The following is a 27,418-nucleotide window of genomic DNA, read 5'->3' as shown; positions in this document are numbered from 1 at the left end:
TCCATGGTTGAACCCGATGGAGCTTTCCTGTTCAGATCAGGTTAGACAGGTCATCCTTGGCAGCAGAAAACCCTCTACGAGAGACACATACCTTGCTAAGTGGGTGAGATTTTCAATCTGGTTGGCACAGCATCATTTGTGCCCAACACTAGCTTCAGTGACGCTTATTCTGGACTACCACCTACATCTGAAGCAGCAGGGGCTTTCGTTATTGTCAATAAGGGTGCACTTAGCTGCCATTTCGGCCTTTTACCCGGGCAAGGAGGGCCTCTCTGTGTTTGCTAACCTGACGGTCAGCCTGTTCTTAAAAGGGCTCGACAGGCTATACCCTAACATCTGTTAGCCTGTCCTGGTCTGGGACCTCAACCTGGTCCTGTCTAGACTCACAGGACCACCCTTTGAGCCCTTGGCGACGTGCTCCCTGCTCTAACTCTCTTAAAAGATGGCGATCCTGGTGGCGATAACCTCGGCCAGGAGGGTGTCTGAACTCAAGGCCCTAACCTCAGAGCCCCCTTATACTGTGTTCTAGAAGGATAAGGTGCAGCTCAGATCTCCTCTTGCTTTCCTCCCGAAGGTGGTATCACAGTTTCACATTACCCTAAGCCACATTCTAGCAGCAGGGAGCAGAGACTCCACTCACTAGATGTCCGCAGGGCGCTAGCTTTCTACATTGAAAGAACGAAGCAAAAAATCGGTCCAGCTGTTCATGGTGGTGCAGACAGAATGGAAAGGCCTACCCATGTCATCACAACGCATTTCGTCATGGATTACAGCCTGAATCCGTGAGTGCTACAACCTGGCGGGGGTTCCCACACCCCCAATCACTGCGCACTCCACCATCAACAGCATTCCTGGCTCAGGTTCCCACTCAGGAAATCTGCAGGGTGGCGACGTGGTAGCACTGGAATGGGTTCCCTAGGGAGGTGGTGGAATCTCCTTCCTTAGAGGTTTTTAAGGTCAGGCTTGACAAATCATAGAATCATAGAATCATAGAATATCAGGATTGGAAGGGACCTCAGGAGGTATCTAGTCCAACCCCCTGCTCAAAGCAGGACAAAGCCCTGGCTGGGATGATTTAGTTGAGGATTGGTCCTGCTTTGAGCAGGGGGTTGGACTAGATACCTCCTGAGGTCCCTTCCAACTCTGATATTCTATGATTCTGTGATCCACACTTTCACCACGCGCTGTGAGATTACGCAGCAGGCCAGAGACGATGTGGCCTTCGGACGAGCAGTGCTCCAATCAGTGGACAACTCCGATCCCGTCTCCTGAACTTGGGCTTGTGAGTCACCTGATAGGAATTGACATGAACAAGCACTCGATAGAGAGTTGAAAAAACGATTACTCACCTTCTCGTAACTGTTGTTCTTCGAGATGTGTTGTTCACGTCCATTCCAATACCCACCCTCCTACCCCTCTGTCGGAGCAGCCGGCAAGAAGGAGCTAAGGGGTGGAGGGTCGGCAGGACCTTATATTGGATGCCATGAAGGCGCGACTCCAGGGGGCACCCAGGCCGACCCTACGGTTGCCGCTCGGGAGAAAATCTTCCGGCTGGTGTGCCCGCGGCGCGCACACACCTGATTGGAACGGACATGAACAACACGTCTCGAAGAACAACAGTTACGGGAAATGAGTAACCGTTTTTTCTAAGGTAAGAAGTAGCTATTTGGAATTCCCTGTATTCCACATGTTTTAAGTCTGAAATGTAACCCTAGAAAGGCTTCATGTTAATGAAAAGGCAGGTTTAGTACAGCGTTAATAGCCTCGATGCCATAACTGTGATCATTTCATTTTAAATTAGGAAAAAGACTTGTATATGGGGGCCCCACAAAATCTAACAGCTCCGGGCCCACAGGAGAGTTAATCCGGCCCTGCCTGGATCATCTCTCCCCAACATTCCCCACCAGGGACTGCCCCTCCCCCCAAGTCCACCCCAGGGATCACATCTCCCCAGACACACCCTCTCCTTCCCAGCCAGCCCCATCTGGGCCCAGCCCCCCCACCAGGGCTCCCCCCAGCACCTCCGTGGGGTGCCGCACAGCCAACCACTTCCTATCCTCCTGTGCAGTGGGGCTGGCTGCCCCCAGACCGTCGGGCGTGGCTGGTCCCAGGCCCTGGTGGGCTGCATGGCCGCTTCCCCGCCCCCTCCCCATGGCGGCCGGGGCTGACCTGGCTGGTTCCTTTGCAGCCGGACGCCTGGAAGGTTTATACCTCGAAGGGCACCAGCGTCACCAGGAAGAAAACCTTCAAAGAAGTGGCCAAGTAGGTGCCAGCCTGGCCTCGGGGTGGGGAATAGGGGGAGGGGATGGGGGTGGGGAGAGGGGTGGGGTGGGAGGAGCATGAGGGGTGGGGGGAACGGGGGGGAAGGGGAAGGGCACCATGAGTGGGAGGGGGGACTGTGAGCGGGGGGGGAGTGAGAGCCCTGGGGTGGAAGGCGGGAGTGTAAGGGATAAGAAAGGGCAGAGCCCGTCCCCTCAGAACTCCCCTTCTCGGTCCCGGGACCTCACACTGCCCCCACCCCTTGCACTGCCCTACCCCCATCCCTCATCCCCCCCCCGCCCCCCAGGGCCATAGATAGGTGTGTCTGGGCATGGCGGAACTGACAGGGCGTGGATAGGTGTGTCTGGGAGTGGCAGGACTGGCAGGGCGTGGAGACGCGTGTCTGGGCGTGGCAGGAGCAGCAGGGAATGTCGTTTCTGGGTGTGGCTGGACTGGCAAGATGTGGTTAGGTATGTCTGGGAGTAGCAGGACTGGCAGGGCGTGGAGACGTGTGGCAGTGCGTGGCAGGACTGGCAGGGCGTCGAGACACATGTCTGGGCATGGCAGGACCGGCAAGGCCTGGAGATGCGTGTCTGGGTGTGGCAGGACCAGCAGGGCGTGGAGACGCATGTCCAGGCATGGAGACGCATGTCAGGGTGTGGCAGGACTGGCAGGGCATGGAGACGCGTGTCCGGGCGTGGCAGGTTCTGGCAGGGCGTCAAGACACGTGTCTGGGCATGGCAGGACTGGCAAGGCCTGGAGACGTGTGTCTAAGCATGGCAGGACCGGCAGGATGTGGCATGATCGGCAGGGTGTGGAGATGGGTGTCCGGGCGTGGCAGGACCGGCAGGATGTGGCATGATCGGCAGGGTGTGGAGATGAGTGTCCGGGCATGGCAGGACTGGCAAGGCCTGGAGACGTGTGTCTAAGCATGGCAGGACCGGCAGGACGTGGCAGGATCGGCAGGGTGTGGAGATGGGTGTCCGGGCGTGGCAGGACTGGCAGGGTGTGGAGATGCGTGTCCGGGCATGGCAGGAGCAGCAGGGCGCATCGTGTCTGGGCATGGCCAGGTGCTTAGAGGTGCCAGGAGCTGCAGCATCCCTGACCCCTATGAGGGGCACAGCGGGGGTTTGGGGGGTGCAGAGAGGAGCTGGGGGGCTGACAGAGGCCTTGGCCAGCTCTGCCCGGGCCAAGCTATGGCAGAGGCACTGAGGCCATATCCTGCCCCATTGCTGTCTCCTCCCCACACCCCGTGGCTTGTAGCCGTAGGACCCGGCTGCCCGGCCACTGCCCTGGTTGGCTCAGACCACTGGCCTGGCAGGGGCCCAGGGCTGGGGCCTGCAGGAGGGAGCTGGCGCTGGGCATGGGCTGGGGCGGGCCTGGGTGACACCCTCTGGCCTCCCCACAGCGCGGTGAAGTTCTCAGCCAAGCTGATGGTCCAAGTGATGGCGCGTCGCGTCAAGGCCACGATCCTGTACGCCACCGAGACGGGCAAGTCCCGCACCTACGCCTGGAACCTGGGCGAGCTGTTCCGGCGCGCCTTCGACCCCAAGGTGGGGCTGGGGCACAGGGGGAGGGGCTGGGGGCTGCAGGGTACTGCCTGTGGGGCGGGGGGCTGGTTGTCGGGGATGGCCGGGGGGCAGGATGGGGGGCTGGTTGGGGTGGCTGGGGGTTAGTGGGGGATTGGTTGAGGGCTGGCTGGGGGAGAGGGGGACTGGCAGGGGGTATGGGGTGGAGATTGGCTGGGGGAGGAAGAGGATATGGCTGAGGAGGGTGGGGGGGTGGGTGAGGACAGGGCTGCCAGGGGCAGTGGCAAGGGGCTGGCTGGGGTTCAGGGGATGAACGGGGGCTGGCTGGGGTGGGTGGGGGGCACATGGGGGGCTGTGGGAGGATGGGAGCTGGTGGGCAGGAGGCTGGTGGGGGGAGGATGGGGGGCTGGCTGTGGCTGGCACATTGGGGAGATGGGGGAACCCGGCAAGGGGCCAACAAATGCTTTTCATGTGCGGGGGAACCTGCCACATTTGGTTTCCCAGGGCTCCTGCGTTCTCTTCCCAGCTCGGGGCGGGGCAGAGTGTGATGGGTACAGAGGGGGAGGGGGCGGGGAACCAGGACACCTGGGTTCTATTCTGGCTCTGGGGGGGGCAGTGGGGTCTGGTGGCTAGAGTAGGGGGAGCTGGGAACCAGGACGCCTGGGTTCCACCCTGCTCTGGGAATCCAGACACTGCTGGTGGCTCCGCCCCAGGGCCCCCGTAGCCCCCTGGCCCGGCTGCTCTGGAGGAGGCAGGGAGACCCCTATTGGTCAGTGATGGAATAACCAGCTCAGGTGAGGCGCCCTGGACCCCTAGCGGAGGCTGGCCCAGCAGCTGCAAGGGACCCTACCCAGGGGGGGACCCTACCCAGGGGGAGACCCCCCCCAAGCCTCCCCCCCGAAGCCCCTAGCGGACGCCGGCCCAGCGCTGACGCAGGCAGCCCGACCGGATGCCCCGGGAGCTCTGGACGGTCTCATTATCCACAGCAACGTCGGACGCTCTGACCATGCCTGAGTGCTTGGCCTGAGTGAGACCCTGTGGCAGGGAGTTCCACCGGCTCAGTGTGGGTGGGGCCAGAAGGATCCATCTCCCAGCCTGGAGCGTGCAGCCTGCCTGCCCCGCATGGGAGACGGGCACAGCAGTGCCCATAGGCCCCGTCCCCTGCCCTGCGTCCCCGGCCACACTGACCCCCCCGTGTCACCCCTAGGTGCTCTGCATGGACGAGTACGACATCGTCAGCCTGGAGCATGAGACCCTGGTACTGGTCGTAACCAGCACCTTCGGCAATGGCGACCCGCCGGAGAGTGGGGAGGTGAGGGGGCCCAGGGGCAGAGTCTTGGGGCAGCACCTACAGATCGTTGCTGGGTGGGGAGCTGGCATTAGAGGGCCGGGGAGGTGCCCGGGGTGGCAGGCAGCACTAGAGGGCCGGGGGGTGCCCATGGGAGCAACACTAGAGGCCCAGGTGGGTGCCCAGGGATCGGTGCCCGGGGCAGCAGCACTAGGGGGCCAGGGGGTGCCTGGGGGGGTCAGTGCCCAGGGGAGCAGTGCTAGGGGGCTGGGGGTGCCCGGGGATCGGTGCCCAGGGGAGCAGCACTAGGGGGCCAGGGGGATCGGTGCCCGGGGGAGCAGCACTAGGGGGCCAGGGGGTGCCCGGGGATCAGTGCCCGGGGGAGCAGCGCTAGGGGGCCAGGGGGTGCCCACCCAGGCCCCTGACCCCTCTCTCTCGGCAGAGCTTTGCCAAGGCACTGATGGAGATGTCCTGCCCCTATGTCAGCTCCACGCAGCCCGAGCAACAGAAGTGAGTGATTCCTGCGGGTAAGGGGCAGCTCTGGGCCTGCGCTGAAGCCCCCCTGTGCCCGGGGCTGTGGGGTTAGTGAGGTCCCTGGGCTGGCCGGGGTCACTGCACCCGGGGCAAGGCTGCGGGTGGCACGTTCCAAACCTTGGCTTGGGGAATGCCTGGGACATGCCCCCATCACACCAGCGCCCCTGAGGGGGGAAAAGGCCCCCAGGGGTTGGATCGGAGCTGGTGCCCCCTAGAAGGGAAAGGCCCCAATCACAGTCCCCGCCCCCCGTGCCAGCCAGCCCCCGCTCTGGGGCCGGAAAGAGGGGCCCAGCGGTGCCCTGCCAAGCCTGGGGCTCACTGCGCATTCTCCCCTAGGAGCTACAAGATCCGGTTCAACAGCGTCTCGCAGAGCGACGGGCTCGTGGCCTCGTGGAAGAAGAAGCGGAAACAGTCGAGCAACACGGACAGCGCCGGGGCCCTGGGCACGCTCCGGTAGGGGCGCTAGGATACCTGGGAGCCAGCCCAGCTCTGCCCCTTTTAGCGACTGGCTCTGGCTGCGTTTCCTTGTCTGTTGGGTGTGGTGAAAGACAGACTCGCCCCTTGTCATGGAGCTGCAGGGTCTGGGCTGTGCCTGGCCTGTCGGCAGGCTCCGGGGCGTGACCCCTTGGCAGGCCGGGCCCAGGGACCCTCTGACCGTGCTGCCCGTGGGAGCCAGCTGAGGTCACTCAATGAGAGTGAACTGCAAACAAGACGGGGCAGACAAACCCCAGACGCTGGTGGATATTCCAATACTTAGATTTACCAACCAGCCCAAAACAGCTTCTGTGTTACCTCACTGGTTACTCAGAGTCCAAACAACGCAGTTCCCTTAAAGTGCCCAGCCTCAGTTCTCCGTCCAGACACACACGTCAGATATGATGATGATTACTGAAAATCTTATCTCATCATATAAAAGAAAAGGTTCTTCCAACCCCAAAGGATCAGCCACATACCCATGTCCAATTATAACTTAGATCGTACCCAAAATACACGCTATAGCCAATTCGTATTAACTAAACTAAAATTTATTATAAAAGAAAAGCGAGAAAGTGTTGGTTAAAAGATCAATATAAATACAGACTTGAATTCAGTTCTTGAGGTTCAGATACATAGCAGAGATGAGCTTGTAGTTGCCAAAAGTCCTTTTAGAAATAGTCCGGAGGTTATAGTCCAATGTCCATATTCAGGGTGACTCCAGTGACTCAATCCTTGTGGCTTAAGGTTCCCCCTCTTGAAACCCAAAGTAGATCTGAGATGAAGCAGGATCGTGTCTTATACATTTCCTGCAGCCTTTCGGCCTGAGAAAACAATAGGCTTAACTTTCCTTCTCCCAAACATCATGGCAATTAGCGTAGCGTAATTTATCCATTAAACAGTTCAGATACAGGTTACCACAACCTTCAAAGAGACAGAGACAATAATACTATTTCACTCAAGTATCTTCCTAAAGGTTAATATTCCTTTTTTGATCTTTGAATCAAAGCTATAGCAATAGACAAGACTTGTTTGCTGACATCACAAGCCCTGAGCAAACATCTCCCCTTTGATCTCTAACAATGCAGACTTGCATTTCAAAGCTCTGTTCATTTACAGATCTTCCTAACCAGTCTCTAAAGTTCGGCCATGGGTCAGGTCAGTCTGTGAGTTAATTAACTCTTTCTGGGCCTGTCACCTTTCAATGAAATTATATTACACTCATAACGTCACACCCCCAACGCAAAATGGATGCAGGAAGGGATGACACAAACATCACTGACTGCATCCCAAGAGCTCCCCATCCTGGGTTCTGTCTCACTACAGCTTGTACTGGGTTAGAAGCCGTATCAGTGTATAACAGAAATGGTTCACCCAATTCATGTTCAATAACATGACTGAATCTCTTTACAAACTCAGGGTAAAACTTGGTTAGAACAACAGTGGATTGGATCTGCTCTGGCAGCATGGTTCCTGTATGTCTCATGTGATCTTGCCAAGAGCTAAAGAACGTAGCTGCTTTATCCATACAAGCTCTGGCAAACGTTTGGAACCCAATTAACATCAAGTTAATGTAGTGTGACAGACCCAGACCAGTGGGGTACAGGCGTCTGGTAGAGGGCAAATCTACTGGTCACTGGATGAGTAGTTTTCTGTTCCCCGAGTGACCAGAGCAGGGGCTGCACTAGAGTAATCAGGAACCTGCTAGAACCAGTTAAGGCAGGCAGGCTAATTAGGACACCTTCCTTATTCTCACCACAGGACCTTCCTCCTGGTGTCTGATAACGCTTGTGCTCCTCAGTCCTCCAGCAGCACACCTTCTCACTCTCAGCTCCTTGCGCCTCTTGCTCCCAGCTCCTCACACTCACACCACAAACTGAAGTGAGCTCCTTTTAAAACCCAGGTGCCCTGATTAGCCTGCCTTAATTGATTCTAGCAGCTTCTTCTTAATTGGCTCCAGCCATGGGGAAGTAGCCCAGGGAGTTGTAGCTGTCATGCAGCTGTTACAGGAGGCCCTATAGACAGCTGCAGTCCACAGGGCCCTGGGCTGGAACCCGGAGTAGAGGGTGGGCCTGGGTTCCCCCAAACCTCCCAATTGACCTGGACTGTGGGTTCTTCCAGAGGGGAAGGTCTCTAGGCTGTTCCCCAACCCACATGGTGAATCTCTGAAGCAAGAAAATCTGCCAATAAGCGCAGGACCCACCAAGATAGAGGAGGAACTTTGTCACAGTAGATATTAATGTTGTCCATAGTATGGGAATCTTGGCATTTAGCCATGAAAGCAATATGGTAGTGTGCCTCAGTTTCCCTTTTCATACAGCACATCAAGTCTGGAATGCCTTTTCTCCTGTGAAAAGTTTCAATACTGTTTACAGACATTAACAGTGCAACATTAGCATTACAAGGCCTTTTAACATAAGGTGTGTTCTTATGTATCACTTTCAGAATGTTCAAGGGATTTTCCAAAAGATTAGGCACATTGTACATTTTTACAAATCTTGGTATTGGCAAAATATTAGTTACAAAAATTCCCATTAGCAATAACAAATTTATTGCAAGTGTCCATCTACAATCATTTTTGTCATGCCACACCTTTGGCTCAATACCATTGGGGTTTGGGCCTTTTAGGGTTACCCTGTGGCTTCCCTTTGCAAAATCAAGTTCTCCTTTTCCTGTTTATCCTGAAGGATCAAACCCTGATTTCTCTTGCTTAACAGAATTCACTGGCTGATGGGGTGGGCCCTCTGTGCTAACAGCTATTAGCAAGTCTTTCTTCTCCCTGCCAGCCAGGTCATTTGCATCAACACAGATGCTAGCTTTTAAATTTCCAGCTGCTACCAATTCCAAAGCTGGACTCTGTCTTAGGGTACGTCTTCACTACCTGCCGTATCAGTGGGTAGCAATCGATTTATCCGGGATCGATATATCGCGTCTTGTTAAGACGCAATATCGATCCCCGAACGTGCTCACCGTCGACTCCGGAACTCCACCAGAGCGAGTGGCGGTAGCGCAGTTGACGGGGGAGCCGTGGCTGTCGATCCCGCGCTGTGTGGACCCCAGGTAATTCGATCCAAGGTACTTTGACTTCAGCTACGCTGTTCGCATAGCTGAAGTTATGTATCTTGGATTGATTTCCCCCTCCCCAGTGTAGACCAGCCTTACAGATACCACACAAGTCCAAAGAGTCTGAGGGTGAGAGTTTGCTTGCTCTCCCCTGCATCCTCAAGCATTTAGCCATAAAACTGTTCTGCTCTGACACACCAGTAACCAAATCTGTCCTCAGACCCTGAAGCACAGACTGCTCACTTACAGAATCAGCATGGAGACATTCCTGTCCCAACACCATTGTCTTCCCGACAAGCTGGCCACACACAGCCACTTGGTCATAGGGCTGCTCCACTTTCTTAACAGCTTTTACTCCATCTGAGACCTTCTCAAAGCTACCCACACTGGATCTTTCAAAGGGAAAGTCAGTGGATTCATTCAACACAGAACATTTCTGGCTGTTAGGAACTGAAACTTCCTTGGTTAAGTATCAGAGGGGTAGCCGTGTTAGTCTGGATCTGTAAAAAGCAACAGAGAGTCCTGTGGCACCTTTAAGACTAACAGATGTATTGGAGCATAAGCTTTCGTTGGTGAATGCCCACTTCATCAGACGTCAGCCACGAAAGCTTATGCTCCAATACATCTGTTAGTCTTAAAGGTGCCACAGGACCCTTTGTTGCTCCTTCCTTGATTAAATCACTTTCATCCCCTTTAGCTGTAGCGAACTGATTACCATGAGGATCTTTTTCCGGAGGAGCTTTTCTAAGCACCAATTCACCCCTCAGAGAAATTCTCCCCTTACCCTCTTCACCTAGGGCTTGCTCTAAAGGCACACTTTCCTGAGCAACAACAGACTCTGTCTGGGTCTTACTTTCATCCAGGATCACCTTTGGCCCATCAGGTGGATTTCCACACAACACCCTTTCAGGCAAACCCATAGACTCACTAGATGAAAGGTCAGAAGTATTTTCCTTCCCTTTGCCACACACAAGTTCAGGAATCTTTTCCTTCTTGCTATAAGTTTCCAAACTGTCAGTAGGTAACACAACCAAATCACCTTTCTGCTCTCCCTGTGCCCTGGCTAGGATATCACCCTGATCAGACAGAGTTGTTACACCCTTTTCCAACCACACATTAGCAACAGGCAAAATACAAGCACCAGAATTGTCTGGTCTCTGGGATTTTGCCGTGACACTAACTGGATGCAACTTAGTTACAGTGCCATTCTCCCCAGCAGACACAGACTTAGGACCATTCCCTTCCTGGGCTTTAGTTGAATCCAGAACCAACTCTGAGACAACTAAATTACTCTCAACCATCACAGGCCGAAAGGCACCTTCTGTCTGCTCCACAGACAAAGAAGAGTTGGACACACATTTTCCTTTAGCAGACACACAGCTGGGATTTCATTTCCCTTGTCCCAGCACACAGGGCTGTTCACAGACAACTGCTTGGAGACCAAGGTAGCTTCCTCCATAGGCAAGTCAATACCCCTGACAGACACAGGCCTATTCCCTTCACTGTCACTGTTCTCCACACAGGTAACAGGTAAGGGATAGGGACACTCACCTTCCACTATCCCTGCCTTCCCAAACTGCTGACTAGACAAAGCCATCAGCTCACAAGGCTGCCTAGGCCCATCCAAACGCTTGTTCTCCTCTCCCTTGTCCCAGCACACAGGGCTGCTCAGACAAATACTGGGAGAGTCTGGCAGCTTCCTTACCAGGCCCACGGCCATTCCCAACAGACAAACTGCTCTTCTTACTACACTGAGCTGCCTCCAGCAAATCAGTGTTACCCTTTTCAGGTTCCCTTTTACAAGCTGTACTAGCCACCAATGCATCACCCATCCAGAATCCACCCTTTCCTTCCTCGGTTAGGGCTTCCACCTGACCATCCACTTTAATCTGCTCCAGAGAAACATTGTCCTGACCAACGAGAACTTTCTGCTCTTTATCTGATTCCAGATTCACTTCTGAGACATTGGACAGACATTCCGACACTTCATTCACAGCTCTTTTCCTCAGCTCAGACAAAGCTTTGGAGAAACCCTCCCCAGGCAAATCATTGCCCACAATAGACACAGGTTTAAGATCATTCCTGTCCTGTGAGTGGCTACCTGGACTGAACAAAGCTTTAACATCTTCCCCAATCAAAAGATCCTTAGGCAATAACTTCCTTACCCCAGCTATAACTTCATCTGAGCCCCATTCCATTCAAGGTGGATTCTGGCTAAAGGCACACAGACAGTAAACTCATAGAGGACTACAACATTCACACTCTGATTTGGTAAATAATCTTCCTCTTTGACAAGATCTGCTTTAACCAGAGTGATGTTAGAAGCCATAATTTGCCCTAAACAGCTTTTACCATTGACTTTTACGCTCTCTGTGAATTGTTCATTACCACTCCCATACAGAGCATTGGCACAACGTGTGGGGTCACCTTCTACTGAACTCGCAGTAACGGCATTTACATAAAAGGTGGCAGTGTTGGGGTACCTTTGGTTACACCCAGACAACTGCTCAGAGTTATACAACATACCAACATTGTTATAAACTGGACATTCAAGAGGATACAGTTTCTACTGTTCTTCCCTTCCTTTTTTGACCTGGAGCTGAAGTCTGGCAGTTTCTTGTCGCATCTGGCGAACGCTCTCCTCAGCAGCCGGCAGCTCCAGACGCCCCTTACGAGCTCCTTCTTCTCTCTCATCAGCCTCCTTCTTTCTTTGATCGGCTTCTTTCTTCCTCTCAGCAGCTTCTCTTTCTAATTCAGCTATTTTTTGCTTTTCCAGCAATCCAAGAGCTGCTCGTTTCTGTTCATGCTCCAGTTGCAGTTTATTTGCTGCCTTTTTCATTCGAATGGCTTCTGCAGCTTCTGTAGCCTCAGGTAAGGGCTGTGCTCCTGCCCCTGATCACTGGCCATTAACATCTCTCAGTCCTTGATTTGTAGCTTTCTTTCTAAAGCTTATCCCCTTTTCTGAACACAAATCTTCCGGGGCTTTTTTGTCAAGATCCTCATGTGCTCTTTGCTCAGCCATTGCAGCAGCTCTTTAACCAACAAAACTCTCGATCCCAACATTCAAATTTGGATAGCGCGGGATTCTGACCCAAAGCCTAATTCACCTGGTTCTGTGGATCCTTGCACGACTACGCCACTGTGACGGTGCTGCCCGTGGGAGCCAGCTGAGGTCACTCAATCAGGGTGAACTGCAAACAGAACGGGGCAGACAAACCCCAAAAGCTGGTGGATCTTCCAATACTTAGATTTACCAACCAGCCCAAAACAGCTTCTGTAGTACCTCACTGGTTACTCAGAGTCCAACCAACGCAGTTCCCTTAAAGTGCCCAGCCTCAGGCCTCCGTCCAGACACACACGTCAGATATGATGATGATTCCTGAAAATCTGATCTCATCATATAAAAGAAAAGGTTCTTCCAACCCCAAAGGATCAGCCACACACCCAGGTCCAATTATAACTTAGATCGGACCCAAAATACATGCTATAGCCAATTCTTATTCACTAAACTAAAATTTATTAAAAAAGAAAAGAGAGAGTGTTGGTTAAAAGATCAATATACAGACAGACTTGAATTCAATTCTTGAGGTTCAGATACACAGCAGAGATGAGCTTGTAGTTGCCAAAAGTCCTTTTAGAAATAGTCCATAGGTTATAGTTCAATGTCCATATTCAGGGTGACTCCAGTCAATGACTGGGCATCTCAATCCTTGTGGCTTAAGGTTTCCCCCTCTTGAAACCCAAAGCAGATCTGAGATGCAGCAGGATCGTGTCCCAGGGTTCTTATACATTGCCAGCAGCCTTTTGGCCTGAGAAAACAATAGGCTTAACTCTCCTTCTCCCAAACATCCTGGCAATTAGCACAGGGTAATTTATCCATTAAACAGTTCAGATACAGGTTACCTCAACCTTCAAAGAGACATAGAGACAATAATACCATTGCACTCAAGTATCATCATAAATGTTAATATTCCTTTTTTAATCTTTGAATTAAAGCTATAGCAATAGACAAGACTTGTTTGCTTACATCACAAGACCTGAGCAAACATCTCCCCTTCTACCTCTAACAATGCAGACTTGCATTTCAAAGCTCTATTCATTTACGTATCTTCCTAACCAGTCTCTAAAGTTCGGCCATGGGTCAGGTCAGTCTGTGAGTTAATTAACTCTTTCTGACCCTGTCACCTTTCAATGAGATATTATATTAGACCCCCAGTTCCCTAGGGACCCCCCTGTGGCCTCCACACTCCAAGGCTGGGCCTTCGCCCCAGCGCCCCGTCTCTCCGTGCTCCCACCAGCGAGGCCTGTGGAAGGCCGTGCTGGGCCCTGCCGGGGGCAATGCTCCCGGGAGCGTTCACCGCCACGCAGGCCGCCTGTGCCAACCGGGATCCGTCGACTTGTCGCCAGGCCAGTCTGACGGGCCGAGGTCAGCGCAGCGAGGCAGGAGTGCAGCCGCAGGCCAGTACCCGCCAGGCCAGCCGAACGGTGCCAGCTCCAGCCCCAGCTCCCTCCTCCTACCCATCTGCTGGAGGTTTCCTGCTGCCAGGCATGGCTGGTTCGGGCCTTGGCGTCTCTGTCTTGCGGGATGTGCTGAGGAACCGGGGTCGGTTTCAGCTGGTGCATGACGCTGTTCGCTCCACCCCCCCGTCGGGAGCCCCCAATCCCCTGCCGCCTGCGCTGGGTCCCCAGCAGACTCAACCCTTCAGTCACAGTGCAAAGTGCAGAAGGAAACTGAGGCACGTGCAGGTGTCATACAGATATCACCCAACTCCTCCTTTGGCCCCCTCCGCCCATGTCCCCAGCTCAGCTCCAAGCACAGCATTAACCCTTCTGCCCCCACTGGAGAGCAATGACAAGTCCAGGGGAAACTGAGGCAGACATAAGCTTCATAAAAAGGTTACCGAAAATTCCCTTTGGCACTCGGGGAAGGCAGTGAGGGTCAGGAAACACCCCCTGGGTGAGGGCAGCAGGCGGGCGATGGGAGTGGGAAAGTCACACTTGGGCCAGGGGGCATCTGGTGAGACCCCTCCCCCCACTCTCAGTGCCTCCCCAAGAGCCCTGGCGCCCCCTGCTCTCCTGGGGGCAGAGGCAGCCCCAGCCAGCGCCCCCTTTGCTGATGCCTCTTAGAGCAGGAGGGCACCCTGGTCTATCTGCAATCCCAGCCCTGTGCCCCCCAGCGCTGCCAGTGCCCCTCACTCCGACCCGCAGCCCCTGCCAGCCCAGCCCTGGGCTCCCCCGATCCTGCAGAGTGTCCCCTGGGCTGGTGGGAAGTGACTGGGTGACCTGTATGTTCCCACTCGGCCTTGGGGTCCCTCTCTTGGTGGGGCTGGAGCGGGGGTCGGAGCAAAACACCAGCAGGGCCTCAGCTGCTGTCTCCTGTGCCCCCCAGGTTCTCGGTCTTCGGGCTGGGCTCCCGGGCCTACCCCCACTTCTGTGCCTTCGCCCACGCGGTGGACACGCGGCTGGAGGAGCTGGGGGGCGAGCGCATCCTGGCCATGGGGGAGGGCGACGAGCTGTGTGCCCAGGAGGAGGCCTTCCGCACCTGGGCCAAACACGTCTTTCAGGTGAGCGGGGCGGGGCAGGCCTGAGGGGGAGGGGCTGGGTGCAGGGGGCATGGGGCTGGAAGGGCAGATGGGAATTGGGGTGCAGGGGAGGGGCTGGGCAGAGGGGGAATGGGGTGCAGAGGGAGGGGCTGGTTGCAGGGGGAGTTGGGGTGCACAGGGGGACTGGTGCACACAGGAGGGGAAGGGCAGGCTCTGGAGTGGAAGATTGGGGTTCTGGGAGATGAGGGTGGCACAGGACCAGGAGGGGTGGGGAAGGGTACCAGGATCTCCTCCCCCCACTGTAGAAGGAAAGGCGCCCCCTTGCTGTGCACTCGGCTCAGGTCCCGCTGGCAGCCAGCTGCCCCCAGAGGTGGTACTGGGGTTCTGGGCCCCCCGCAGCAGGGCCTGGGGGTTGTTACATCAGAGATCTGGGCTCCCAGTGACACCCCCCACCCCCAGGCCGCCTGCGACACCTTCTGCGTTGGGGACGACGCCGAGGAGGCTGCCAGGGAGATTTTCACCACGCGGCAAAGGTGGAAGCGCCAGAAATACCAGCTGAGCGTCCGTGACAACCCCCCGGACACGCTGACAGGTACCCGCCGGCCAGTCCCCCCGCACCCTGCAGGGGGCGCTAGCCTGGGGGGCCAGTCACCAGCTGGGCGTGACCCCCCGTGCGACGGTGTAGTCACAAGGGCCCGTGCGATGCTGGCTGCAGGACCTGGGCAATCTCCTGCAAGGACAGGGAGGTGCTTTTCCCTCGGACTGGCCCTGGGGCGACCGGGTAGCTGGGTCCAGCCCTGGGGCCACATGTCCAGAGGGAGGTTGGCGTAGAGAGTGATTGAGGGGCTGGGGACCCGCCAGTGCCAGACCCCGGGAAGGCTTGTCTGGTTAGCGTCTCCCAGCCACACTTTGGGGTGAGGGGATCAGTGTGTGAGGGCCTGGCTCAGCGCTGCTGGAAGGTCTCTGTGGAGCGGCTCTGTCCCTCCGGCCCGTGTAACTCACCCAGCGAGTGCGGGGGCAAGGCCAGGGGAGACCTAGCGCTGTGCACACCGGTGCAGCTGTCGGGGACACGTCACTCGGGGGGCGGGGGGGGGGTCACGCCCCAGCCAACCACAGTGCTTGTGCGGACGTGGCCGGGACGCCCACGCGGGGCACAGATCCAGCACCGGCTCCACGCTGGAGCAGCGGCCGGTCCAAGAGGAGCCAGTGGCCGGAAGCTGAAGCTAGACAAAGCCAGGCACTGGGGCATGTTGTTAGCACCGAGGGGCGTTAGCCACGGGGACGATGGAGCCAGGCTCGGACTGGATTCTCCGTCACCACCGGGCTTCAGGCCAGCTCAGCCGTTTGCTCGAAACGCGACTCTGGGAGTCGCTGGTCCCTGGCCCGTGTTACGCAGGGTCAGGCCGTCTGGACACGCTGGGGCTGCTGACCTTGGCATCCATGGATCTGAGAGAGGCTGGGGCTGGAGTAGCCGGGAGCCCCCCACCCCACCCCCTGCTGTGAGAGGCCAGGGTGGGAGTAGCCGGGAGCTCCCTCCACACACACACCCAGACCCTCTGCTGGGAGGGGCAGAGGCTGGAGTCACCAGCAGCCCCCCACCCCCACCAGCCAGCACTCCCACCCCCTCCCCACAGTGCCCCCTGCTGGGGGCTGGCCCCCACTGACCCCTCTGGCTGTGCTTGGTTGGCAGGTTTATCCCACGTGCACAAGCGCAGGGTGTTTCCCTGCCGTGTCCTTTCCGTGCAGAACCTGCAGAGCAAGGAGTCCAGGTGAGACACACACCCCCCCCGGGGCCGCCCTGCCTGGCGCTCGGAGCCCCCCGCCCCTGGCGCTGGGGCCTGCTCTGACGCCTCCCTCCCTCCCTTCCTCCCAGCCGCGCCACCATCCTGGTGCGCCTGGACACGGCCGGGCAGCCGGAGCTGCAGTACCTGCCCGGGGACCACGTGGGCATCTTCCCCGCCAACCGCCCGGAGCTGGTGCAGGAGCTGCTGGAGCGCGTGGAGGACCCGCCCCCTGATGAGGAGCCGGTGGGCGTGGAGTTCCTGGAGACGGCGACCAGTGGTGAGAGGCGAGGGGCTCCTCCCCAGAGCCAGTGCTGGGGGCAGGGACCCTGGTGCTAGTCCTGGGGGATCCCATGGGGGGATCCCGGTGCAAGCGCCTGGGGGGGGATCCATGGGGGGGGGAGGAATCCGGCAGCTGGGGCCCCCTCTTGTTCTGACTCTGTGTTGCTCCCTCCAAAACAACTCTGTGGTTGGGCACGTGGGGGGCCACCCCCGCTGGCAGCAGAGCTCGGGCTTCGTCATGGACCCCCCAGGTCTGGTCTGTGCCCAGCCTGTCACTAGCCCTTGGGAGTGACCCCTTAGCAGGCCAGACCCAGGGCCCCCAGTTCCCTAGGGCAGCCACGTGGCCTCCACACTCTGGGACGGGGCCTCGGGCCCTGCGCCCCATCTCACTCCGGGCTCCTGGCCCTGGGCACACCCCTCCTGCCCCCTGCTGAGCACCTGGGGGTAGCCACAAAAAGTTAAGAGGGAAACTGAGGCATGGCTAGGGTCCTATCCCAGAATACGTGCACTGCATCACAGGGCAGACGTGTCCTCCCCTCCCCCCGGTCTCTCTGCAGGCGGGCGCGCCAGCCCCAAGGCCAGCTGGGTGCCCCTCAGCCGCCTGCCGCCCTGCACCCTGCGCCAGGCCCTCACCTTCTTCCTGGACATCACCACCCCGCCCAGCCCCCAGCTCCTGCAGCTGCTGGCCACGCTGGCCGAGGACGGCGCCGAGCGGGAGCAGCTGCAACGGCTCAGCCAGGTGCGAGGGGCCTCCGGGGGGCGCAGTCTGGGACATCGCCGGGGGAGCAGCATGGGCAGTGGCCATGCGCTGGGTGGGGGTGGCCACAGGGGCAGCCAGGTGCCAGGCGCAGCACGGGGGGCGAAAGAGGGTCCGCAGGCTCCCAGCGCTGTGGGTGGGGGTGCGGTTAGCATTGTCGAGGAGGGCCATTGGGGGCAGTGGGAGGTAGTGTTGGGAAGGTGGGGGGCATGGGAAGGGCTGTGGTTGGGGCTCTGGGGGTCCCAGCCCGGCTATGGTTGGGCTCGGGGAGGGAGAGCGTGGGGGGTCCCAGCCCGGCTATGGTTGGGCTCGGGGGAGGGAGAGCATGCGGGGTTCGGGGGGTCCCAGCCCGGCTGCCGTTGGGCTCCGGGGAGGGAGAGTGTGGGGGGCTCGGTGGGTCCCAGCCCGGCTGCCGTTGGGCTCGGCGAGGGAGAGCGTGGGGGGCTCAGTGGGTCCCAGCCCAGCTATGGTTGGGCTCGGGAGAGGGAGAGCGTGGGGGGCTCGGTGGGTCCCAGCCCGGCTATGGTTGGGCTCGGAGAGGGAGAGCGTGGGGGGTTCGGGGTGTCCCAGCCCGGCTGCCGTTGGGCTCGGGGAGGGAGAGCGTGGGGGGTTCGGGGGGTCCCAGCCCGGCTGCCGTTGGGCTCGGGGAGGGAGAGCGTGGGGGGTTCGGGGGGTCCCAGCCCGGCTATGGTTGGGCTCGGGGAGGGAGAGCGTGGGGGGGTTCAGGGGGTCCCAGCCCGGCTGCCGTTGGGCTCGGGGAGGGAGAGCGTGGGGGGTTCGGGGGGTCCCAGCCCGGCTATGGTTGGGCTCGGGGAGGGAGAGCGTGGGGGGGTTCGGGGGGTCCCAGCCCGGCTGCCGTTGGGCTCGGGGAGGGAGAGCATGGGGGGTTCGGGGGGTCCCAGACCGGCTGCCGTTGGGCTCGGCGAGGGAGAGTGTGGGGGGCTCGGTGGGTCCCAGCCCGGCTGCCGTTGGGCTCGGGGAGGGAGAGCGTGGGGGGTTCGGGGGGTCCCAGCCCGGCTGCCGTTGGGCTCGGGGAGGGAGAGCGTGGGGGGTTCGGGGGGTCCCAGCCCGGCTGCCGTTGGGCTCGGCGAGGGAGAGTGTGGGGGGCTCGGGGGGTCCCAGCCCGGCTGCCGTTGGGCTCGGCGAGGGAGAGTGTTGGGGGCTCGGTGGGTCCCAGCCCGGCTATGGTTGGGCTCGGGGAGGGAGAGCGTGGGGGGTCCCAGCCCGGCTATGGTTGGGCTCGGGGAGGGAGAGCGTGGGGGGTTCGGGGGGTCCCAGCCCGGCTGCCGTTGGGCTCGGGGAGGGAGAGCGTGCGGGGTTCGGGGGGTCCCAGCCCGGCTATGGTTGGGCTCGGGGAGGGAGAGCGTGGGGGGGTTCGGGGGGTCCCAGCCCGGCTGCCGTTGGGCTCGGGGAGGGAGAGCATGGGGGGTTCGGGGGGTCCCAGCCTGGCTGCCGTTGGGCTTGGGGAGGGAGAGCGTGGGGGGTTCGGGGGGTCCCAGCCCGGCTATGGTTGGGCTCGGGGAGGGAGAGCGTGGGGGGTCCCAGCCCGGCTATGGTTGGGCTCGGGGAGGGAGAGCGTGGGGGGTTCGGGGGGTCCCAGCCTGGCTATGGTTGGGCTCGGGGGAGGGAGAGCGTGGGGGGTTCGGGGGGTCCCAGCCCGGCTGCCGTTGGGCTCGGGAGAGGGAGAGCGTGGGGGGTTCGGGGGGTCCCAGCCCGGCTATGGTTGGGCTCGGGGAGGGAGAGCGTGGGGGGTCCCAGCCCGGCTGCCGTTGGGCTCGGGGAGGGAGAGTGTGGGGGGCTCGGTGGGTCCCAGCCCGGCTGCCGTTGGGCTCGGCGAGGGAGAGTGTGGGGGGTTCGGGGGGTCCCAGCCCGGCTGCCGTTGGGCTCGGCGAGGGAGAGCGTGGGGGGATCGGGGGGTCCCAGCCCGGCTGCCGTTGGGCTCGGCGAGGGAGAGTGTGGGGGGTTCGGGGGGTCCCAGCCCGGCTGCCGTTGGGCTCGGCGAGGGAGAGCGTGGGGGGTTCGGGGGGTCCCAGCCCGGCTGCCGTTGGGCTCGGCGAGGGAGAGCGTGTGGGGCTCGGGGGGTCCCAGCCCGGCTGCCGGTGGGCTCGGGGAGGGAGAGCGTGGGGGGTTCGGTGGGTCCCAGCTGGGTGCCGTTGCAGGACGCCCGGCAATACGAGGAGTGGAAGTGGTTCCGGTGCCCCACGCTGGGCCAGGTGCTGGAGCAGTTCCCCTCGCTGGCACTGCCCGCCTCCCTGCTGCTCACCCAGCTGCCTCTGCTGCAACCACGTTACTACTCGGTCAGCTCCGCGCCCAGCGCCCACCCCGGCCAGATCCACCTCACCGTGGCCGTGCTGGCCTACCACAGCCAGGGTGAGTGCCCCTCCCCCTTCCCTCCCCCCCCCCCAGCCAGGAGCATGACCCCCAGGCAGAGTGAGCAACCTACTGGAACAGCTTCCCCCCAGGGTGTCCCATCGAACTGGGGTATCACTGAGCCCCCTGACCCACCAGCCTTGCTCCCTTTACATTGTGTTGCTGTGACCAGCCTGTCAAGCCCCGTGCCAGGCTCCAGCACACACACAGATAGGGACACACCCAGCTGCAGTTACATACACACCGGTTCTTTAACCAGCCCCTGCACGGGAAGGCACAGCTAAGGCACCTCCCAGTTCCTAAGGCACGGACCCCGCTCCCAAGTGTAAACCCACAATTATACCGTCTTGCGCTGCCCAGAGATCTGTACAACGTAAGCTCCTGAAAGTTGCCCCCTCCCTCAATGTGGAGAGGAATATACACAGCTTTCTGTCCCAAGTTATGATTCCCACACACTAGTTTTGGACAAAACAAAACCAAGTTTATTAACTACAAAAGATAGATTTTAAGTGACTATAAGGGATAGCAAACAGATCAAAGCAAGTTACCTAGCAAATAAACAAAAACACAATCTAAGCAGAAACCTGGTGGAATGAAGATAATCAATGGGACACAGTAATACCAGGGTACAAAATATATCGGAAGCACAGAACAGGTCGTGCTGGTGGAGGAGTGGCACCACACATGAAAGAAAGCATAGAATCAAAAGAAGTAAAAATTGTCAATGAATCAAACTACCATAGAATCTCTATGGATAGAAATTCCATGCTCTAATAATAAGAATACAGCGGTAGGGATATATTACCAACCACCTGACCAGGATGGTGATAGTGACTGTGAAATGCTCAGGGAGATTAGAGAGGGCTATTAATATAAAAAATAATAATGGGGGGTTTCAATTATCCCCATATTGACTGGGTACAGGTCACCTCAGGATGGGATGCAGAGAAAAAGTTTCTTGACACCTTAAATGACTGCTTCTTGGAGCAGCTGGTCCTGGAACCCACCAGAGGAGAGGCAATTCCTGATTTAGTCTTAAGTGGAGCACAGGATCAGGTCCCAGAGGTGAATATAACTGGACCGCTTGGTAATAGTGACCACAATATAATTAAATTTAATATCCCTGTGGCAGGGAAAACACCGCAGCAGCCCAACTCTGTAGCATTTAATTTCAGAAAGGGGAACTACACATAAATGAGGAGGTTAAACAGAAATTAAAGGGTACAGCGCCAAAAGTGAAATCTCTGTAAGCTGCGTGGAAACTTTTTAAAGACACCATAATAGAGGCTCAACTTAAATGTATCCCCCAATTTAAAAAACATCGTAAGAGAACTAAAAAAGAGCCACCGTGGTTAAACAACAAAGTTAAAGAACAGCGAGAGACAAAAAGGCATCTTTTAAATAGTGGAATTAAATCCTAGTGAGGAAAATTGTGAGTTCAATCCTTGTGGGGGCCACTTAGGGATCTGGGGCAAAATCAGTACTTGGTCCTGCTAGTGAAAGTAGGGGGCTGGACTCGATGACCTTTCAAGGTCCCTTCCAGTTCTAGGAGATAGGATATCTCCATTTATTTAATATATTTATTTAAAATAGAACGGAGCATAAACTCTGGCAAATGAAGTGTAAAAATACAATTAGGAAGGCCAAAAAAGAATTTGAAAAACAGCTAGTCAAAGACTCAAAAAGTACACCTTTACCTCGATATAACGCTGTAGTCTGTACCAAATGACTGGAGAAGAGCTAATGTGATGCCAATTTTTAAAAAGGGCTCCAGAGGTGATCCCGGCAATCACAGGCCCGTAGAGCAGAATTGTCAGACACATAGATGAACATAATTTGTTGGGGAAGAGTCAACATGGTTTTTGTAAAGGGAAATCATGCCTCACCAATCTACTAGAATTGTTTGAGGGGGTCAACAAGCATGTGGACGAAGGAGATCCAGTGGATATAGTTGTAACGATGCTGGTTCTGGTGGGACCCAACTGAGAGTGTCAATTCAGGACAAATTGCTCAGAGCAGGGCAGTCACAGCCCCAGGCTGGGGTTTCTCCACCTCTAAGGCACCAAATAAGCCAAACCGAGAGGACTTCGGTCTCACCCCACTGGCTAACCACACGTCACACAAGCAATTCCCTCAGACACTCCAGTTTCCCAGTATCACCACCAGTGCCACTCGTTATGGGGACAAATGGTTATGAAAACCAATACCCCAGTAAAAGAAAAAGGGTTCTCCTGATCCCAAAGGACCAAGCCCCAGACCCAGGTCAATATACAAGTCAGATCTTATCCACAAATCACGCTGTTGCCAATCCTTTAGAATCTAAAGATTTATTCATAAAAAGAAAGAAATATAGATGAGAGCTAAAATTGGTTAAATGGAATCAATGACATACAGTAATGGCAAAGTTCTTGGTTCAGGCTTGTAGCAGTGATAGAATAAACTGCAGGTTCAAATCAAGTCTCTGGAACATCCCCAGCTGGGATGGGTCATCAGTCCTTTGTTCAGAGCTTCCATTTGTAGCAAAGTCCCTCCAGAGGTCAGAAGAAGGATTGAAGACAAGATGGAGGAGATGCAGCTGCCTTTTATAGTCTCTTGCCATGTGGTCTCTGATTTCTTTGTTCCAAAGACAAGCTGCCCAGCACATGGCACAGAAATACCTCAGAGTTCTGTCCCTAGGCATGTCCATAGGTGTATCTGCCTTCTCTCAGTGGGTCAGTTGTGTAGCTGATGGTCTTTAATGGGCCATCAAGCAGGCTAGGCAGAGCTAACACCAAATTGTCTGGGGTGTCACCCAGAAGCACAGCACAAGTTTGAAATACAGACAGTCTAGAGCCAATATTATAACTTTAAATACAAAAATGATACACACATATAGACAGCATAATCATAACCAGCAAACCATAACCTTGTCCTAGACACCCCATTTGACCCCCTTTATACAAGATTTGGTGCCACTACAGGACCTTGATTGCAACAATGATCTATACGGTCCCAGTTTGTGTCAATAACATCACAATAGCATACTTAGATTTTCAGAAAGCCTTTGACAAGGTCCCTCACTAAAGGCTCTTATGCAAAGTAAGCTATCATGGGATAAGAGGGAAGGTGCTCTCATGGATTGGTAATTGGTTAAAAGATAGGAAACAAAGGGTAGGAATAAAAGGTCAGTTTTCAGAATGGAGAGAGGTAAATAGTGGTGTCCCCCAGGGATCTGTACTGGGACCAGGGCTGTTCAACATATTCATAAATGATCTGGAAAAAGGGGTAAACAGTGAGGTGGCAAAATTTGCAGATGAAACAAAACTACTCAAGATAGTTAAGTCCCAGGCAGACTGTGAAGAGCTACAAGGGGATCTCTCAAAACTGGGTGACTGGACAACAAAATGGCAGATGAAAGTCAATGCTGATAAATGCAAATAATGCACATTGGAAAACATAATCCCAACTATACATATAAAATGATGGTGTCTAAATTAGCTCTTACCACTCCAGAAAGAGATCTTAGAGTCACTGTGGATAGTTCTCTGAAAACATCCACTCAATGTGCAGCAGCAGTCAAAAAAGTGAACAGAATGTTGGGAATCATCAAGAAAGGGATAGATAATAAGACAGAAAATATCATATTGCCGCTATATAAATCCATGGTACGCCCACATCTTGAATACCGTGTACAGATGTGGTCACCCCATCTCAAAAAAGATATACTGGAATTGGAAAAGGTTCAGAAAAGAGCAACAAAAATGATTAGGGGTATGGAGCATCTGCCATATGAGGAGAGATTAATAAGACTGGGACTTTTCAGCTCGGAAAAAAGACAATTAGGGGGGATATGACAGAGGTCTATAAAATCGTGACTGGTGTGGAGAAAGTAAATAAGGAAGTGTTATTTATTCCTCATAACACAAGAACTAGGGGTCACCAAATGAAATTAATAGGCAGCAGGTTTAAAACAAACAAAAGGAAGTATTTTTCCACACAACACACAGTCAACCTGTGGAACTCCTTGCCAGGGGATGTTGTGAATTCCAAGACTATGACAGGGTTCAAAAAAGAACTAGATAAGTTCATGGAGGATAGGTCTATCAATGGCTGTTAGCCAGGATGGGCAGGGATGGTGTCCCTAGCCCCTGTTTGCCAGAAGCTGGGAATGGGCAACAGGAGAGAGATCACTGAATGATTCCCTGTTCTGTTCATTCCCTCGGGGGCACCTGGCATTGGCCACTGTCGGCAGACAGGATACTGGGCTAGATGGACCTTGGTCTGACCGTGTATGGACGTTCTTATGTTCTTAAGCTTACTATGCTAGATAGATTGGATATGAATAGGAGATTCTCACCCTAAGAGATGATACAGGCAGGCTGCAGATTCTTAGGGGGCAAACTGCACTTGCTCACAGCTTGGAATCCCCAGTTGTTCCAATCCCTCTCGCCTGGGTCCAGCACTTCCCCCAGTTCAGTCCTTGTTCCTCAGTTGTTTCCAGGAGTTGATTTGGGTGGGGAGTCAGTGACGAAGAACCCTGATGATGTCACTCCCCTGCCTTATGTAGCTTTTGCAGCGGGCGGGAACCCTGTTTCAAAGCCTGGTTCCCATGCCAGTCAGTGGAAAATACTGACATCCCAAGATGGAGTCCCGCACCAGGTGACCCGGTCACATGATCCTGTAATTCTAGCAGCCATGAGTCAGAGGCTGTTTAGAGCAGCCTCAGGAAAGCTCCCAGGTGGGAGATAAACTTCTTCTAAGGCCTATTGTTTTGTTTAATGGCCCTTCCCAGCCAGCCGTCTAGCCCAGGGGTTCTCAAACTGGGGGTCGGGACCCCTCGGGGTCACAAGGTCATTACATGGGGGATCGCGAGCTGTCAGCCTCCACCCCAAACCCCGCTTTGCCTCCAGCATTTGTAATGGTGTGAAATATATAAACAAGTGTGTTTAATTTATAAGGGGGGCTGCCCTCAGAGGCTTGCTGTGTGAAAGGGGTCGCCAGTACAAAAGTGTGAGAGCCGCTGATCTAGACTGAGTGCATTCTGCCTACCAGTGGGCGTTCCCCGGGTGTAAACACATTTCTCATACAGATACAGAGTCAATATTCCTAACTTCAGATACGAAAGTGATACATGCACAAAACTAGGATAACTGCATTCAGAAAATTAGAACCGTTTCACTGATCTCTCACATGACCTCTCTTGTGTAAAATACATCACAGCTATTCCTTGAATATTACACCCCCTTACCCCCCAGCCAAGGGATCAACCCCCCTTCTGCCCCACACAGCCAGGGGGTGACCCCACCAACCCCAGCAAGGGTGAGCAACACCCCCCACAGCCGGAGTGAGTGATACCCCCACGGCCAGGGCAACCCCGCAGCGAGGTGAGCAGCCCGCCTCTTCCCCCCACTCCCCGGGGAGATGAAGCTGGGAGGGGAGAAGGTACATGAGATGGGGGGGTTGGGGGAGGGTATCTAAGAGGGGGAGGGGACGTGGGGAGGGCACCGGGTGGAAGGGGAGGGGACATGGGGGGCAGGTGCCATCCCCATCAGCCTTCTGAGCACCCTGCCCCTCCTCCCGTGTGTCCCGCAGATGGCCAGGGGCCCCTGCACTTTGGCGTCTGTTCCACCTGGCTGGCCCAGCTGCAGGAGGGGGACACGGTGCCCGCCTTCATCAGAGGGTAAGGGAGGCCAGGACCCTGCCCGGGGCACAGAGCCTGGATGGGGGCTTGCAGGGCTGGGACCCTGCATGGGGCACAGGGTGGGGGCTGGTGGGGCTGGGACCCTGCCTGCATGCTCCCCCCTGTGGCTCTTCCACCCCACAGACCCAACAGCTCCCAGCATGCCCTGCTCCCTTCTGAGCCCCATTTACCCCACAGGGACTACAGCTCCCAGCATGCCCTGTTCCACCCCTATTCTGGGGACCCCTCCTCCTCCCATTAACCCTTTCTGCTTCCGTGGCCCCTGCCCCGAGGCCCCTGCAGTGCACTGGCTGCGGGCAGAGCTGGGTGCCCAACCTGGTGCCACGCCCCAGACACCGTCACTCCCCGCACAGGGCCCCGTCCTTCCGGCTCCCGCAGGACCCCAGCGTCCCCTGTATCCTGGTGGGTCCAGGCACCGGCATCGCCCCATTCCGGGGCTTCTGGCAGCAGCGGCTGCACGACATGGAGACGGAAGGTCAGACGGGCCAGGGGGCACAGCTGGGGGTCCCTAGGGCTCATGGCCTAGGAAGGTTGGCAGTCTGGGGGCAGGGCCTGGGGATGGGGGGTTGCGTGGAGGCAGAGGGGCCTGGATTGGGCAGGGGAGGTTTGGGGTCCCTAGGGCTCATGGCCTAGGAAGGTTGGCAGTCTGGGGGCAGGGCCTGGGGATGGGGGGTTGCGTGGAGGCAGAGGGGCCTGGATTGGGCAGGGGGGCTGGGGGTCCCTAGGGCTCTTGGTCGGGGGGACTTGGTGCACCTTGCTGAGGGGGCACTGGGAGGGCCGGGTGTGTCCGGGAGGGGTCTCAGCAGGGCCAGGGCGGGCAGGTTCCCGGGGCTGGGGGCCAGCATTGCCCCTAACCCTGCCCCTGCCCTCCAGGCCTCCGGGTGGGTGAGATGACCCTGGTATTTGGCTGCCGCTGCGCCCGCCTCGACCACCTCTACCAGCAGGAGGTGCTGGAGGCCCAGCAGAAGGGGGCGCTGAGCCGGGTGCTGACGGCCTTCTCCAGGGACCCCGACGTCCCCAAGGTAACGGGGGCTGCGCCCAGGGGGGCTGGCTGGGGTGGGCCAGGGCGGCTCACGGTGACACTCTGCCCTGCCCCAGGCCTACGTGCAGGACATCCTGCGGACGCAGCTGGTGGGCGACGTGTACCAGGTGCTGTGCCAGCGCGGGGGCCACCTCTACGTCTGTGGGGACGTCACCATGGCTACCGGCGTCCTGCAGACGGTGCAGCAGATCCTGGCCCAGGAGGGAGGCATGACGCTGGCCGAGGCCGGAGACTTAATCAGCGAACTCCGGGTACGGGGTGGGGGAGCAGCTCCAGCTGGCGGCACGGGGACGCGGGGAGCCTGGCCTGGGCTACTGGGGGGGCTGCGGGTCGGGACTGAGGGGCACCGGCACAGCTGGAGGTGTGGGGACCCCAGGGCTGGGATAGGGGTGTGGGTTGGGACTGAGGGGTGCCAGCAGAGCTGGCGGAACCCCAGGGCTGGGATAGAGGCTGCGGGTCGGGATGGAGGGGTGCCGACAGAGCTGGGGGGCGGGGGGACCCCAGGGCTGGGATAGGGGCTGCGGGTCGGGATGGTGGAGTGCCGGCAGAGCTGGGGGGCAAGGGGACCTCAGGGCTGGGATAGGGGTGTGGGTCGGGACTGAGGGGTGCCAGCAGAGCTGGGGGAACCCCAGGGCTGGGATAGAGGCTGCGGGTTGGGATGGAGGGATGCTGACAGAGCTGGGGGGACCCCAGGGCTGGGATAGGGGTGCGGGTCAGGATGGAGGGGTGCCGGCAGAGCTGGGGGGCAAGGGGACCTCAGGGCTGGGATAGGGGTGCGGGTCGGGATGGTGGAGTGCCGGCAGAGCTGGGGGGCAA

At 57.2% G+C, this 27,418-nt stretch overlaps 1 protein-coding gene across 8 annotated transcripts in view; it reads left to right on the top strand.

Moving 5' to 3' along the window:
- NOS3 (nitric oxide synthase 3) overlaps window positions 1-27,418 on the top strand; it is a 59,000-nt gene that overhangs the window by 30,578 nt on the left and 1,004 nt on the right. For 2 of the 8 annotated variants that reach the window (XM_065586476.1, XM_065586478.1), the window contains 15 exons: window positions 2,069-2,262; window positions 3,668-3,812; window positions 4,996-5,100; window positions 5,947-6,063; window positions 11,924-12,018; window positions 14,537-14,711; window positions 15,150-15,282; window positions 16,381-16,459; window positions 16,564-16,751; window positions 17,311-17,492; window positions 19,670-19,880; window positions 25,452-25,539; window positions 25,914-26,035; window positions 26,434-26,582; window positions 26,659-26,853. In XM_065586476.1, the coding sequence (XP_065442548.1) occupies window positions 2,069-2,262; window positions 3,668-3,812; window positions 4,996-5,100; window positions 5,947-6,063; window positions 11,924-12,018; window positions 14,537-14,711; window positions 15,150-15,282; window positions 16,381-16,459; window positions 16,564-16,751; window positions 17,311-17,492; window positions 19,670-19,880; window positions 25,452-25,539; window positions 25,914-26,035; window positions 26,434-26,582; window positions 26,659-26,853 (2,178 nt within the window). Of the gene's footprint in view, window positions 1-2,068; window positions 2,263-3,667; window positions 3,813-4,995; window positions 5,101-5,518; window positions 5,587-5,946; window positions 6,064-11,923; window positions 12,019-14,536; window positions 14,712-15,149; window positions 15,283-16,380; window positions 16,460-16,563; window positions 16,752-17,310; window positions 17,493-19,669; window positions 19,881-25,114; window positions 25,322-25,451; window positions 25,540-25,913; window positions 26,036-26,433; window positions 26,583-26,658; window positions 26,854-27,418 lie in introns of those variants that run through there. The other 6 variants (XM_065586479.1, XM_065586480.1, XM_065586477.1 and 3 more) reach the window with 5 other exon arrangements.

The sequence above is a fragment of the Chrysemys picta genome, chromosome 2 (genome assembly GCF_011386835.1).
Source record: "Chrysemys picta bellii isolate R12L10 chromosome 2, ASM1138683v2, whole genome shotgun sequence".
In the NCBI taxonomy this organism is placed as follows: Eukaryota; Metazoa; Chordata; order Testudines; family Emydidae; genus Chrysemys; species Chrysemys picta.
Note: the sequence above shows the minus strand (reverse complement) of the source record. Positions and strands in the feature narration are given on the sequence as shown.